At 40.2% G+C, this 14,112-nt stretch overlaps 1 protein-coding gene across 1 annotated transcript in view; it reads right to left on the bottom strand.

The window, feature by feature from the left end:
* LOC112454224 (protein madd-4) overlaps nucleotides 1-14,112 on the bottom strand; it is a 183,309-nt gene that overhangs the window by 55,422 nt on the left and 113,775 nt on the right. The window contains 2 exon segments of the mRNA XM_025015491.1: nucleotides 3,086-3,185; nucleotides 5,328-5,380. Of these exon segments, the coding sequence (XP_024871259.1) occupies nucleotides 3,086-3,185; nucleotides 5,328-5,380 (153 nt within the window).

Raw genomic sequence — 14,112 nt, 5'->3', positions numbered from 1 at the left:
TGCGGTATATCGCACGGTGTATTTATGATTACGCGATATGCATACATGCGCATAATAATATTGCGTGTCGCGTCGTAAACTCCTGCATAATTGTAGCCACCAGTATGTGCATGCTAATATTTTATAAAACACTATTATTGTTGTCAAAGCTAACGTAAAGCTAATATATGTATGCTCTCTGTAAACCCCAGTTATATTTATAATAAAGCGACCTGCAAAAGGAATTATTAAGTACTTTCTTCTTTCTCGGTCACTTTTTTTAGAGCGCGTTGATATAACAGAAAATAATGAAGTGATGAGAAGAACAACAACGATAACGTACACGTTTACATTGGGCTGATTGTGAGTATATAATAGTCTAATGTAGTTCTAGAACTACAGATAGTAATAATACACGGTATTTCCGCATTATCCGGAGATGTAAGCGAGCGACAATGAAACGTTTCAGTTACCGGTTAAGTGAAAAGATATTACGCATCACGTATGCGGACGGAGTAAGCGCGAAAAGGCTGAGAACGCGCGGTCGATGGCAAGGCGTCTCGGTAAGATCGACGCGGCTTTGTAGACGGCCACCGATATACCTTTGTTGCGCCGTGCCTGTGAACGCGTGTACGAACATAGGCGAGTGCATTTTCTCGTGCAAGTCAAGCGTCGGGGCGAACATCGTCCCGCAGGCGGAATGTCACGTCGCGTCGGTCGCGCGGCCGCCCGGCGACAAAGGCCGTTCCCATCTGGGACCGACGGTGCTTTGCACTTTTACGATTTTACGAGAACTCGGGATACGATCTCTCGAGAGAGATCCCGCGCCGTTGTGCTGAGCGAGTCAGTTAACGACGTCAATTTGGGTCGAGCGTCGTCGCGTTAATGCGACAAGCGTGTTAATCGGTTTGAAAAGTGGCGTCGCTAATCGCTCTCTGATGAATCTGAGAAGTTTAATATACAGAGCCGGTACCTCTAATGGCACGGAATTTCGATGTGCGGCGGCGATTTTTCGACGCGGTTTACTTTACAGCGCGGCAAATCGATTGGAAATATTTTAATTCATATATTTTTGATTTCTTTTACGCTATACGGAGAAGCTCTATATTGAAAGTGGCTTTAGGACGTATTCCTGGTATACGCGTATTATCGAACCGCTGTTCCAGCAATTGATTGATACGTGACGCGGAAACTAATATACATGGAGCTGCAGTATCGTGAAATGCACTCGCGGGAAGAAGCGTCGCCGCGCCGTGCCATCACGTCATGGTCACACACGGAATGAAGCCGGTGCCTATTTCTGATCGATTTCGACGTCAGCCTCGATCGACGTTTGATTTATTGGAAATTTCAAGCAATACGAAAGGCATCACTCGTCATCTTGTCTGGAATTAAATAGATTAAGGGCAATGGAAATCCCCCCCCCTCCTTCGCCTTTCTTATTTCTCAATTGTGGCGATTGAGGACAAGGTGGAAAGACAAATTACCCCGATAATTAAAAAGTAATGCTATAAAGATATCGTACGCAAACAGTCACAATTCCTAAACGAGAAGTATTGAATAATAAAACGAAACAGAAACACAGAGACAATGCAGAAATGCGCACGCGAAAATATGAAACTACTACTAAACACGATGAAATTTACAACGAGGCTATTAACAGACACGCGAGTGTGGTTACACGATTAGGAACATAATTGCTTTCTCGCGAAATAATAACGATAGGTCGTTAAACTTCTTGATTCGGGTTACCGGCGATTTTCGTGACTAATATCGATCCTTTCTAAGTATGTTTCCCTCCGTTACAAGCCATTTGAGTTAAGTGGGGTTGCAGAATAACGAAGAATATCGACTTGGGGGGTGGCGATATCGATCGGATAAGACATGCGTCAAAGTCGAGCTGTTTAATAGTACAACCGCATTCTCTCCGAAACTTGCCCCAGATACGGATATAGGTCGGGTCACCTGTATCTATATCGTGATGTCGGGGGGTACCCCGGATAACTGCAGAGCGTGCGTATTGGTTTTCGCCGCGATGCAGAACGTGCTTACACACGAGGAACGCTGTTGGCTGTTATGCACCAATATCGAATTCATCATGTATCCAATTTGCATCTCGGTTGGTGTAACATTGATGCCGGCAGATGTTCAGCGCGGGGCTAAAATATTTAAGAACGATTTGCGACAATAAATGTCATTTAATTCGTAATCGACGCGATCCGTTTGCATTATTGCTCGTCATCAGGGCCGCATCACCTCTCCACGGTAATTTCAGTAATCGCTCGTGAAAAGCGTAAAATACCGATGTCTGTTAAATGCATCGTTAAATGCAACGCGATTGAACATGCAATTTATACGCGAGAGTAGCTGAAGTTGTAAATTCTACGCGTCTATATGTATATTTCAATATACGCGCGATGTACGCGCGATGCTTTACTGCGTAGACGTGTTATTTTGAATTTTAGATAAAGTCGGTTGTACTCGTGCTTCAACAGGCGCACGTAAAAGAATCCCTAAATGAAAAGCTAGTAGATCTAAGATACAACCTATATACATTTGCGTAACGGAAAATCAATAGCGGCCGGTTTCCCACATCATTGCTTGATAACATCCGCTTTGAATGCGCTAATCCGTATAAAGCGAAACGCTGGTTCTCCTTATACGTTTCTGATATATTCTACATCGTTAAAGACAAACCGAGAATCTTCTGTCGTGGAAAATTATCGGCTACCTTTGAAAATTGCTGATTTAAGAGCGAAATTAACTTCGTTATTGGCAACATTTTGTTGAACCTTCTGCTATGACATATTTCGCATTTAAATATAATATTTTATCACTACTTTCTTCTTTTGCTTGCTCTATTCACCTTAAGATTCTGTTAGTGATGGAACAATTAATTTTTTAAATAACTGCTCACTAAAATTTATTTAAAACTTGTTTTTTATCTTAGCAATTCATGTATCATTATTTTAGAGCAAATTGAGTTATGGCGATAAAATTTATTATACCTGTAAGAAAAAGATACCACAAAGCTGAGAATTTTCATGTGATACACGAAACACGACGCGATAAGTTCTCAGACAAATTAGACGTGGGAAATACTCACCTCCGGATTGCAGATTTTATATCGGGTAGTCCAGATTTTCCCCTTGCACGATCTACGCCTGCATCGACGCTGTTGTCGCGAGATTCCGCCACCGCACGTCCTAAAAGAGAGGAGAAATTTGTAAGTGAAGTATAATGACTTTTTTAAACGTGTTTCGGCCGGATGTCTTTCCTTTAGGCACGCTTATTCAATAAACTTTTCATAATCCAGGCGCGCTGAAATCGTCAAGAGTTTAATTGCATTTCACCACTGCGTGCCGTCGCGACGCAGTTAGTTAATTCAATTTACTACTTCACGCTAATTTCATGAGCGATCTTTATTCGCTGGAAATTGCGTTACCTTAACAAGTATAAGTTGGCCTCGCTCGGAAGTGCAAAATACATTCGCACATTTAAATAGCAGTGTCATTTATGATTTGAAGTGTTTATAAGCCAATTATACGATCATATATAAGTCAAAGTCCTTTACTCGAAAAGCATTATATAAATTATTTCTATACATTAAATATTTCGACTAAAGTTAATACAATTCTTGTGAGTTACTCGTCATTTGCTTCTTAGTATAGATTTCGTATTAAATCACAACTGCAAATTCATTTAAGTGACGCTCGAGAAGATACGTGGATATTTTTCGGAATTTCTTTTTCAGGTTATTTTTCTCGTAAGAGTAATACGGAATTCTCCGAAATAGAATTATAATTCATAAAAAAAGCAGTTAAGATGTCGGGAAATTTTTAGAAGTGCCAAGACACGAGAAATAAAAGATAAGCTAATGGAGAAGGGTCATTATGGAAAAATGAGCCCAAATTAACCGAGTACCCCTTAATATAGCGGTATAGCAAATAATATCAATGGATAAATGATTACGTGATAAAGTAGTTCGTATTCTTGTCCTTTCCCCCCTCTTTAGCTATATGAATCTCTTGGTTGTACAATACGTTGAAACGAGGATTGCATTACTTAACTATTTATATAGTATAACCATCGCGTATTAAATGGGCTTTGCCGATTGAACTGATCACGACTTGGCTCTAGTTTTGGAGAAGTCAATATCGATTTATCGCATTATTCTACACGGATAGTAATTATCTGCTTTGAACAATAACCGACGCACAAACAATTAGTTAATTGGAATAATAATACGTAGCATACATTACACGTACAGATTAATTCCAATTACGAAGCTTTGTAATTACGTAAATAATGTTGCGGATGGGTTTATTTTTTAAGTGACTATAAATAATACACGCAATACGCAATAAGTCTATTCTCTATTATTCAGTACTATTAATTTTGCAACACTAATTAAATTACGTTAAAGACGATATATTATTACATGGTCATACCTCCTACAAGCGGTATTATCATTTACAGTAATAAAAAAATCATTGCGACGTAATCATTAATTATTGCACCAATAATAATTATTATTACATATATTTTTTATTAATTTGGTGATATCAGAAATTGTAATAGAGAGAAAAGCCCTCTAAGGTACGTGCAGATGGTGTAGAAACATCAATAAGTAGAGCGCTGTAGATCACACAATAAGGGTTTCCCGACCAAGTGCAGTTCGCAAGTTGTAAGTGCCATAAATTGCTACGTCTCCTAGTTTCTGGCCACTTCTGTATAACTGAAAAACGAGCGGGGTGAGTCGGGAACAAACTTATTGCCGGTGGTGGCCGCCAAAATGAGTTCCGGGACGCTTAACATTCTGGTTGTGTTACCGGTAGGACTCAATATTAGAACCGCACGAAACAGACGATGAGAAATCGCGGGATTGGATCATGCCTTGCATGCGGAGGAGGCGAGGCCACCGTCAAGATCGCCCTTTTGTCGTACGACTACCGCGGAACAATATGTGTACGCCGGATGTGCCATTCTCCGTGTCGCAGAATTTCTTCTGGAATACGATTTCTTCATCGAGAAGTAAGAACTTCTGTCTCGTATGTGTACATAGACGGGCATATTATTACAAAATACGTTATCGCGGAGGAAATGTCGGACGGAAGTTCTTGAAATAAGAATGATTTTCTTAGTGTCCTCTCGAGAGCTGAACATGGAATTAAAGCAAATGTCATTCGCGGCACTCCCGTAACTCGTCTTTAGTCGTAAAGAGACGGCGAGAATAATTAAAGAATAATTAAAGAATGTTTTATAATCATAATTAAAAGGAAATGTATTGCGACACACTTTATAGACATTTGTAAAATTAAAGCAATATTCACAAATTAATGACTTACTTCGTACACGGCGACCACTTCGACCACGGTGACCATTCTCCCCAACCAGCGTTCTGAAATACAAAAGAGTAACGTTACATTCAGATTATTGTATGTTGAAAATGTAAATAGAAGAAAAGGCAAATAAGCTAAATTGAATAACCGATATTAATTGTTAAATCATGAAATCATTTACATTTACAAATCGCGTACTCATATCCTAAAAACCTACTTCTACTCATCTAAAACGTATATCATGTCTTAGTCGTTAGCGCGCTCATTTTCGCGCGACCTCGATTATCTTGATGTATATTTAAAACAATTTTTCTTTATAACGACGTTTTGCCTGCGAGACATTATTCCGCGGGCTTGACTTGTCTCCCAACGCTCTGTGCTATTGACCCCCATTACAGCCTCTCTGTCCCCTATTGTCAGACTTTTATTTCGCTCGTAAAAGTGTCATACGAGCCGACTACTAGCAGTAATCGGCGTCTGTAATGGTCTTCTCTCTCTGCAACGTAAAACGCGCTTCAGACGCCGTGACGCCTATGCGCATCGATCGCCTCATTCTGACCAGTAGGTTCGCGAATAAACGTGATAAAAATTTGACCGGCCAGCAACATCCAGTAGTCGTAATTCCCGGCACGTTTTCACGTCTGAGAAACAGATTTCAAAAATTCACTTTCGCCACGTGGTCCGAAAACCGAGGGCCATCGTGACGAATTCATGTTCTGGTGTTTTATGATAAGCAATCGACGGTATACGCGTGCATTTATTTCGGCCACACTGTCTAAGAAATTACAGAAACGGAATGCGAAAATTTAATGAGAAGAGAGAGACCTGATTTTATCAGTATATGATATGATGTTACAAATGTATTTTACTCGACTTTATCACTTTCAGATTTTCTTGTGTCAATATACGTTTTATAAATATAAGAGTACATTCACGTAAAAATTTTAGATTATAAATTTTTAGATTACATACTAAAAGAAAATAATATACTTCCATATTTTCAACGTAAATTGAGGGCATAAATAATATATGTAGTTCTTTGGTAAAAGATGAACGAGGGGGGGGGGAGGAGGGATGCTGTATTAATATGTAAATGTATCTAATTCACATTTCTCACATTTTTTCCGCGTTCGAGACAGTTAACGTCCTCACGTACGAGATGTCGTGAGCGAGCAAAAATTTTTCAAATTTATAGAAGACTATATCAACCGCGGGTCGTTAACGTATCCCCTCTCAGAACAGCGCGCGATATGAGAGGGAATATTTCTTTCGATCGATCCTACCTCGATCCGCGCTCGTTCCTTACGTAAAAATCTCCGATAATGAGCCATTGTACTGGCTTTTTAGCGAAAAAAAAGGATAAAGATGGAGGGAGCAATTAATCCTTTTTATTCTACTTTCCACTCCCCCTCCTCCCTCCCACCTACCTCCCGCCGGTTCTCGTTGCACTATCACATACGGAAAGAACGAGAGAGGCATTTCGATGTGTTACGTTGCCGGCACTCTTCATGAACTGCGCTGTGAAATTTACTTCCACGGTGCTTCTTTCTGTTTTATCCGTTTGCCCTTCTTTCACTATCCCTTTCGTTGCGCTCACGTTCACGTTTTTCAACGGAGCATTGGAAGAATGTAGAGAAAACCAAGGTGATGGATAAGAGCGAGAATAGCGAAAGAATGAGTACACGGGTACCTGGTAAGAAAAGAGCAGAATAAGGACGATAAGAAGAGAAAGAGAGAGAGCGAGAGAGAAAGAAATATCTACAGGCAGTAGGCAGAAGGAAACGTGGAATCGTTTTGGTGGAAAAAGACAGAAAGCTTTTAACGTGATTCCGCTCGGTTGTTTTATTCGGAATTCCACACGATGAATAATGTCGGCGAGTCGAACGAGCTACGATCGTCGTAGGAAATTATTGACGCATCGATCTCGCGGGAGCCGAGTTCGGTGTAGCGAGCTGCCGCTCGCACGCTGCACGAGAATCACTTTCAAAATGCAGACCACCATCCGTTATCCCGTTTATCTTCGCTGGCTCGCAGACACGGCAATATTCATCTGCGATCAAATAGTTGCGCTCCTACGATCGAGTTGCCACAAACTAGCAACGATCTCGTAGAAGTTATTACGTCGCTCGTACATTATTTTCCTTTACAAAAGAAGCTACATCGTTGAACGACATCAAAGATTGCCTCAAAATTATAAGCATGTTAATCGCTTAAAAATAATAAGTCCTAAAAAATAGCTCGACTTTTGTGCAGTCGTGTATATGTAATGAACAATCGCCGGGGAAATAATAAACGAGACAATAAAAGTAAAGCAATGACAAGAGAAATGAAAGGATAGAAGAACGAGAGATCGTGAGGTAACCATTAAATTAAATTAAAATACCGAGCCACAAAAATTTCGTAAAGTTCCGTAAATTTTATGAATACAAATATATAATGTCTGTGTGAGTGGAAAAGGATATCGATGCCGGTGTTGTCTCGAAAGGGTGTCTGCAATGCGGTGTTTCGGTCGGCGCCGCTGCAGACCTAGGTGTCATCGCTAGTTACGATGACACAACGATACGTCAATACATATATTTATTCTCCGCCATTCTGATTTGTCCAACGGCAAATATCGGTAGACATTAGACACTTTGAAAATTTTAGTTCAGTTTTATTTCTGTGCAATGCATTTTGCAACTAAAGCGTCTAATTTTACAAGTTTTTAATGAGTACTGCAGGGGAAAGATTATTCTTCTAAAAGACGTATTTCAGTGATGCAACTCAATCTTAAGTAACACAACACTAATAATAAACGAGCAGAAGACGGAATGCACTTGATTTAAAATAATCATGGAACGGCAAGCCTTCGGAGAATGTGCTGCAGTCTGATAAATATACTACGGGCTGCAGGATATTTTTGTTGTAAACTAAACTTCCCTTACACTGGGAACTCGCAGGTAGAACTTTTCGGAAGCGAGAAATGAGAATGATAATCAAGAACATAGTATACGTACAAATTGTATTAAACGATGCGTCAATTATTAAATGTCGTCGAGGACGTAATGAGTTCTGTGGAGGACCGAATTAGAATGAGAATATAAATGACAGTTTCTGATTCGCATGTTCTCGCATCATCTGGAATTGCGATCTCTCGCAAATTGGCATCGCGAAGGGTAGGGGGAGCAGTGATAGCCCGATAGGCGATCTCTCATTCCGCAATGCGGGCTTTCGCCGTGCCCTATATAGGCACGGCACTGGCCCAGTCGCTGTACCACTCTAATTTGGCACTTTTATACTCCCCTGGGAGAGTTGATCGTCGGCAGGATAAATCTCGCCCAGAGACCGGGCTTTTATATACGGTCACGTCCACAAAGGACGTCCTTTCCATAATTCCATCGGTGCCGGTGGTGATTACAGACGCAGCGAAATATGTAAATTGAGCGTGAAAGCGAGCGATAGCCGCGAATGCGAAATGAATGCGACGATGAAAATGTTAATATCCATTGTACGATTCTTAAAATGGAATGCGAAAAATACGAAAATACGACGCGAAAGTAGTAGATAATAGTAAATGAATAAAATTGTAAATTATACGAAGCGAGATCATATCGAGCCAGATCGTCAACTAGATCATACCGTAAGTATATATCTTGTAAACTTTATGTAGGGTTATTAGTAATTGTCGTTTTAGAATTCGAAAACTGAATCTTCTATATTTTCTCTATAATCGCCAAGGTAATAAATCTCAACTGAAATCGTAAATATAACGCATCCTCAACGCCTTTTCCAGTTACATAAACATATTACGCCCGACTATGTAAACGCATGTGTACGTATGTATATCGGGAGGAAACAGAAAAGCAAAGAAAATCAAACCGACGCGACGAAGGAGAAGAACGAGAGAGAGAGAGAGAGAGAGAGAAAGAGGGGGGAGGGGAGGGCTGCTACAGAGTAACAGGCTCACTATTCCCAATTCCCATCCAATCCAAAATCAATCTTAGTTCGTACTCTTAGACGAACTGAGAGTGAGATTCTAAAGGGATCGGTGAGAAGAGAGGATAAAGGGGGTGGGCGGAAGGAGGAGGGTGGACCGATCACTTTTAAGCAGCGTTGTGCAAGTCTGCATTATTCAAACTCTATCGTCGAACTAGGCAACCCTGCGAACACCCTCCAAGGAGCACCCTTCTGTCTTTCCCCAACGCCGACCTTCGTTTCCACGTTTCACCTTCTCTGTCGGCGTTTCATCCATTATCGTCCACGGTGATCCACGGATTCTACCTTCGCGCCCTGATTTTTTTGACCGCAGCAGCTGCTTCAATTTCGATGAAGAAGACACCTCTATATATAACTTATATATTCGCCTATTTATTCTTTATAAACTTCAATTTAAATGTGCCTTTAAATTTTGCCTTTGATATAGTCGATGTGTTTCTTCTGAAATAGCTCATTCACATATTTTACATTCAAGGAAAAATGGCTCGGGTAAAAACAAAATTAAACATCTTATTAAACATTCTGTTAAAATTTTGCAAAATTCCAGAATGACTCAAAAGTAAATCGATATATTGTAACACAAGACAAACTATTCAAGATACATCACGTTATTTAATATATAATAAAAGAAAATATCTGCATGTGAAAAATATGTTAAAAAAGTAAAAAAGGTAAAAAAGTATTTTTGTTTAGATATGAACTTTATCGGGAAGCATTAAAAATAGGGCCTGTATACTTTTACACATAGTGACCGTATACTTTTATATAAAATATAAGATAAAAGCACAGTATTTTATATTAAGATCTAACAGATATTTCTGACAATATTTTCTCCAAAAATAAGTTTCTTTATTAATTTTTCATCATATCCTTGTAGCTATTTAAAATTTTTTTGTGCGCGGACTTCTTCGATTGTTTCTTTGACTCAATTCATTTGCCTTTCTAGTCATTTTCCAATGGCATTTGATTTATGCCGCTGCTGAAGTCAATATCTACCGTCAATACTCGTAGAATCTCCGGTAAAAGGGAACGCTTTTCTCGTTTTCCCTTAAGGACTCAAACGAGATATTCACGGATTTCGGTTTGGCGCATTTGATTTTCTCAAAGTACATACATCCCTTCGATGTCGGTCACCTTTCATCGGGCGAGGCCGCCCGCTCGCGCAACTCGCGCATCTGCAGTTTTCTCGGCGCGCGTTTCTACAGCTCTGCTGACGGAGCCTCTTGATTTTCTCAATTTCGGACGCTACGTAAACACCCCCGGAAACAACCGTAAACAGCCGTAAACTCCCGGCTGTGAGCTGCTCCCACGTTTTCCGCCCCCGTAATCTTCGCCCGTACCTGCGACCTAGTCTCTTAATTTCCCTCGGCCTGAGCGCAACGCAAACAAGACCGCGCGTATAAACTCGCTCATATACGCGCGTATGCAAGAGCATCGCATAATGAATGCCTCGGCGCCTTTCGCGCCCATCATTTTACATGAAGTGTTGGAGTGCATCGAGCTCGTTGCGTCTCCCGCGCGATGACGATGTATGACGGTCGCTTGTGACGCTACGCTACGCTAGAGCGAGAGCGTTTAAGCACGTACCCTCATTTGACGCGTCTTTAAGACAGTTTAGCAGATTAAATTTGACTTATTGTTGGTATAAATTGAGAAATTCTGTACTTTTCGTCCGGAATGTTTAGCAGCGAAGCGTTGTTTCGAAGCAAATAATTGTATGAATTAATTGCGTGCTGCGTTTTATAATACAAAATTTTCGTACGATGTATATGCATAATTCATTAAAGTATGCATCTCTCATAACTCGTGATTTTTCGATATTACGATTTAATGCAGCTCGTATGCTAAAATAACTGTGATTTGAGAGAAGTATTGACCTGTACTTATTTATTCAATGCGTGGATGCAATAATATAAGCGAAAGGATTTACAAAATGATGAGATACTGTCAGTGATGTGACAGCGGATTAGATCGCAGATTTACTTATCGCTATATTATATCGTACGCGCGACAGTCCAGCGTCGTTCTCAAGATACGGATACGTTTTCGAGATAAACCGATTCGCGTACATCATCCGAAAGCTATTTTCAAAGTAAAATGTTTATGACGGCAAATTATGATATACGGAGCTGCCATCGAATTCCGTCGTTTATATGTTAACGCCGACGGGCCCGCGAGACATCCAAAAGGAAAAGAGAGATGATATTAAAAGGGCTGCGTAATAGGCTTAAAAAGACTGATGTCTTAAGTGGGATAAGAAGCCGTCGAAATAAATCTCGGAGAATTCTACTTTGGGGGGCTGAGCAAAAGTGCCGTATCTCGAAATGAGATGTTTCGCGGTATCAGCATAATATACTACGGCAGTGCTAATGAATCTCTACTTGCACAATAAACTGCAGCGTGAGATAGTAACTCGTCCCTTCGAAGAATAGCATAGATACTTAAGAGAGATTTATTCATGGCGAGAATCTATCTGCATTTCACAAACGAGAAAACCGACAACTGGGAAGTAACTTCTATAATAATAATGATCAATGGTAACTAGTCGGCATTACTTATATAGACAAGTAAAAGGAACAAATGTTTCTTAACGGTATATTTATGTATGATAATATATATACAATACTGAATTTCTTCACAATAATTAATATAAATAGAGTTTTGGTCATACCTATTTATATTTTCTCAAATCGTAAGAGTTAATTATGAGTTACTAAATTCTAATAAAATCTTATCTATACCTTTTATTAATATCATATTAATATCAATTATTTTTATTATTTCTATGACAAATAAATTGTGCTATAAGTACTTATCAAGTTACTTCAATATTTGAACTCTTCTTCAATACGTAGAGAATTAATCGGCGTGTCTCATTCTGCTCTATCGCGCTATATTATAATTCAATAACGTTATAAATTACACTGTAAAACTCATAGAAAGTTAGAATTTGCATTATTAGCCGATTTAATATTTTTGGCTAACCACGGTACTCGCTGACAATATTATCGGCTGTCTTCTTTCTCGTGGGCAACAATTGGAGAATGCAGACTGGATGATCGGACTTTTAAGCAGATTCCTCACTTCTCGCCTGCATTATTCAATCGTCTCCCCATCACCTTCGGCGGTGCTTTCGTTCCCGTCACAGCCCCGAGATTCTATTCTCGCGTGCAGGTGTCAATTTGTTTTCTCTCTCGCGCCTCTCGCCCGTCTTCTCGCCCAGTTCCAGCCTTTCCTTTCCCTCTCGTCTCTCTTTCGCCCCAACCGGATCCCCAAAACGCTTCTCCCGAATGCCGAGGGGGAGCGAAACATTAGACTCCCAAATTATCGAAAGCAACAACGGGGGACAGTTTCTCTTCGTCGCGCGCCGCGTCGGTCGTCTTCCTCCGTCCGCCTTTGTCACCCTTCGAAATCCAAGCCCGCTACCTGCCAAAACCTCTACCCTCATTGTTAATGGAAGCCCCAGAACCACTTCAACCGAATCTCAGATACGCATCTTAGAGAGGTACCTTCACGGCACGTCACCGAGCATTCCCAATAATCGTCTTCCCTCCGTTGTTTTCGGAAAGATTTCGATTGAGAATGGCACTCACTTAATACCACGTCGATGCTGGATGCGATTATTTTTGTTGGTCCATTTCGAGAAAATGATGTCACTAAGAATGTTTATTGAGTTATCCATATATTGCGTATTAATTTTGCCTTTTGTATTAATGTCGCGTCAGTATTATTTGATCTAAAGTCGATCGTATTTACGTGTGATTTTGCTAAAAAATTTACCAGAGAATGGTGTTCTTATCCCATCATTTGTACAACATATTTTTCTTATAATATTCATGTCTCTCTCTTTCTCTCTCAGCTCTCTATATTAGCTAATTTAGACACAGTATATGTATACAGTATTCTATAATTAATGTCTATCAACATGTGTTGAGTGAGAACACAGTCACAAAGTTTAATGACTTTAGCGACAGCTTGTACATACACTTCAGTTCGAAATAGTCTTATGCAAACTAATACAAATATTCGTAAAACCGATAATATGAGAATTTATATAGTGGCGCATCAAAAGCGTTTTATTCATTCTAATTACAGATGTACCACCGCATGAATGCTTTCGCGAACTGCCGTACATCTAAAACAGAAGTGAGAATTCTCTCCTAAACATTAACGTCTCAACAGATTTATTATCTTAGCGTTCTGAAATTTATGGTCGGGCCGTAATTACATTAAATTAAACGCAAGTTGGCGACATAAAAAAAGGTTAAGGTCGATAATTCACGGAATTCACCGAATTCGGGATCTCGAGATCAAGATTCTTATCTTGCGACGAAATAAAAGGTACTCGACAATTACGGATAAAGGGAGTGTCGCTGTTATCTGTGAAACCCATTACTCGCAATTACAAGCATGATATGGGCGCCGCGATGATGGTTCTCGACGCAGACGAAATCGTCGGTCGTTTTCGACAACCGATGCGCGATGGAATCAGCATGTAACGATTATATCGTGAGTCTAGCGTTTCGTGTTTTGTCCTTCACAAAATTATCTTTCGCCGGTGCGCCGTGCGTAAAATACAAATTTTTATTCGCCGTAATAGAGCGTTACGAACGCGAATGGCTCGTTCGAGTGTACGTTAAATACAGAATGATTCCCCGGGCGAATCGCTTTATGGGACGATAAAACCGAGAGGGAGATCGTTGGCGCTTGCGAGTCGGGGTTTCTAATATCCTCCGATAACGGGGAGATGGAAAGAGGGAGGAATTATTCTATATATTTATGATTATTCGCGGCCTCCCGCGTTTTTGTTCTATCT

Source organism: Temnothorax curvispinosus, unplaced genomic scaffold (assembly GCF_003070985.1).
Source record: "Temnothorax curvispinosus isolate PA1 unplaced genomic scaffold, ASM307098v1 QBEX01004926.1, whole genome shotgun sequence".
Taxonomy (NCBI): domain Eukaryota; kingdom Metazoa; phylum Arthropoda; class Insecta; order Hymenoptera; family Formicidae; genus Temnothorax; species Temnothorax curvispinosus.
Note: the sequence above shows the minus strand (reverse complement) of the source record. Positions and strands in the feature narration are given on the sequence as shown.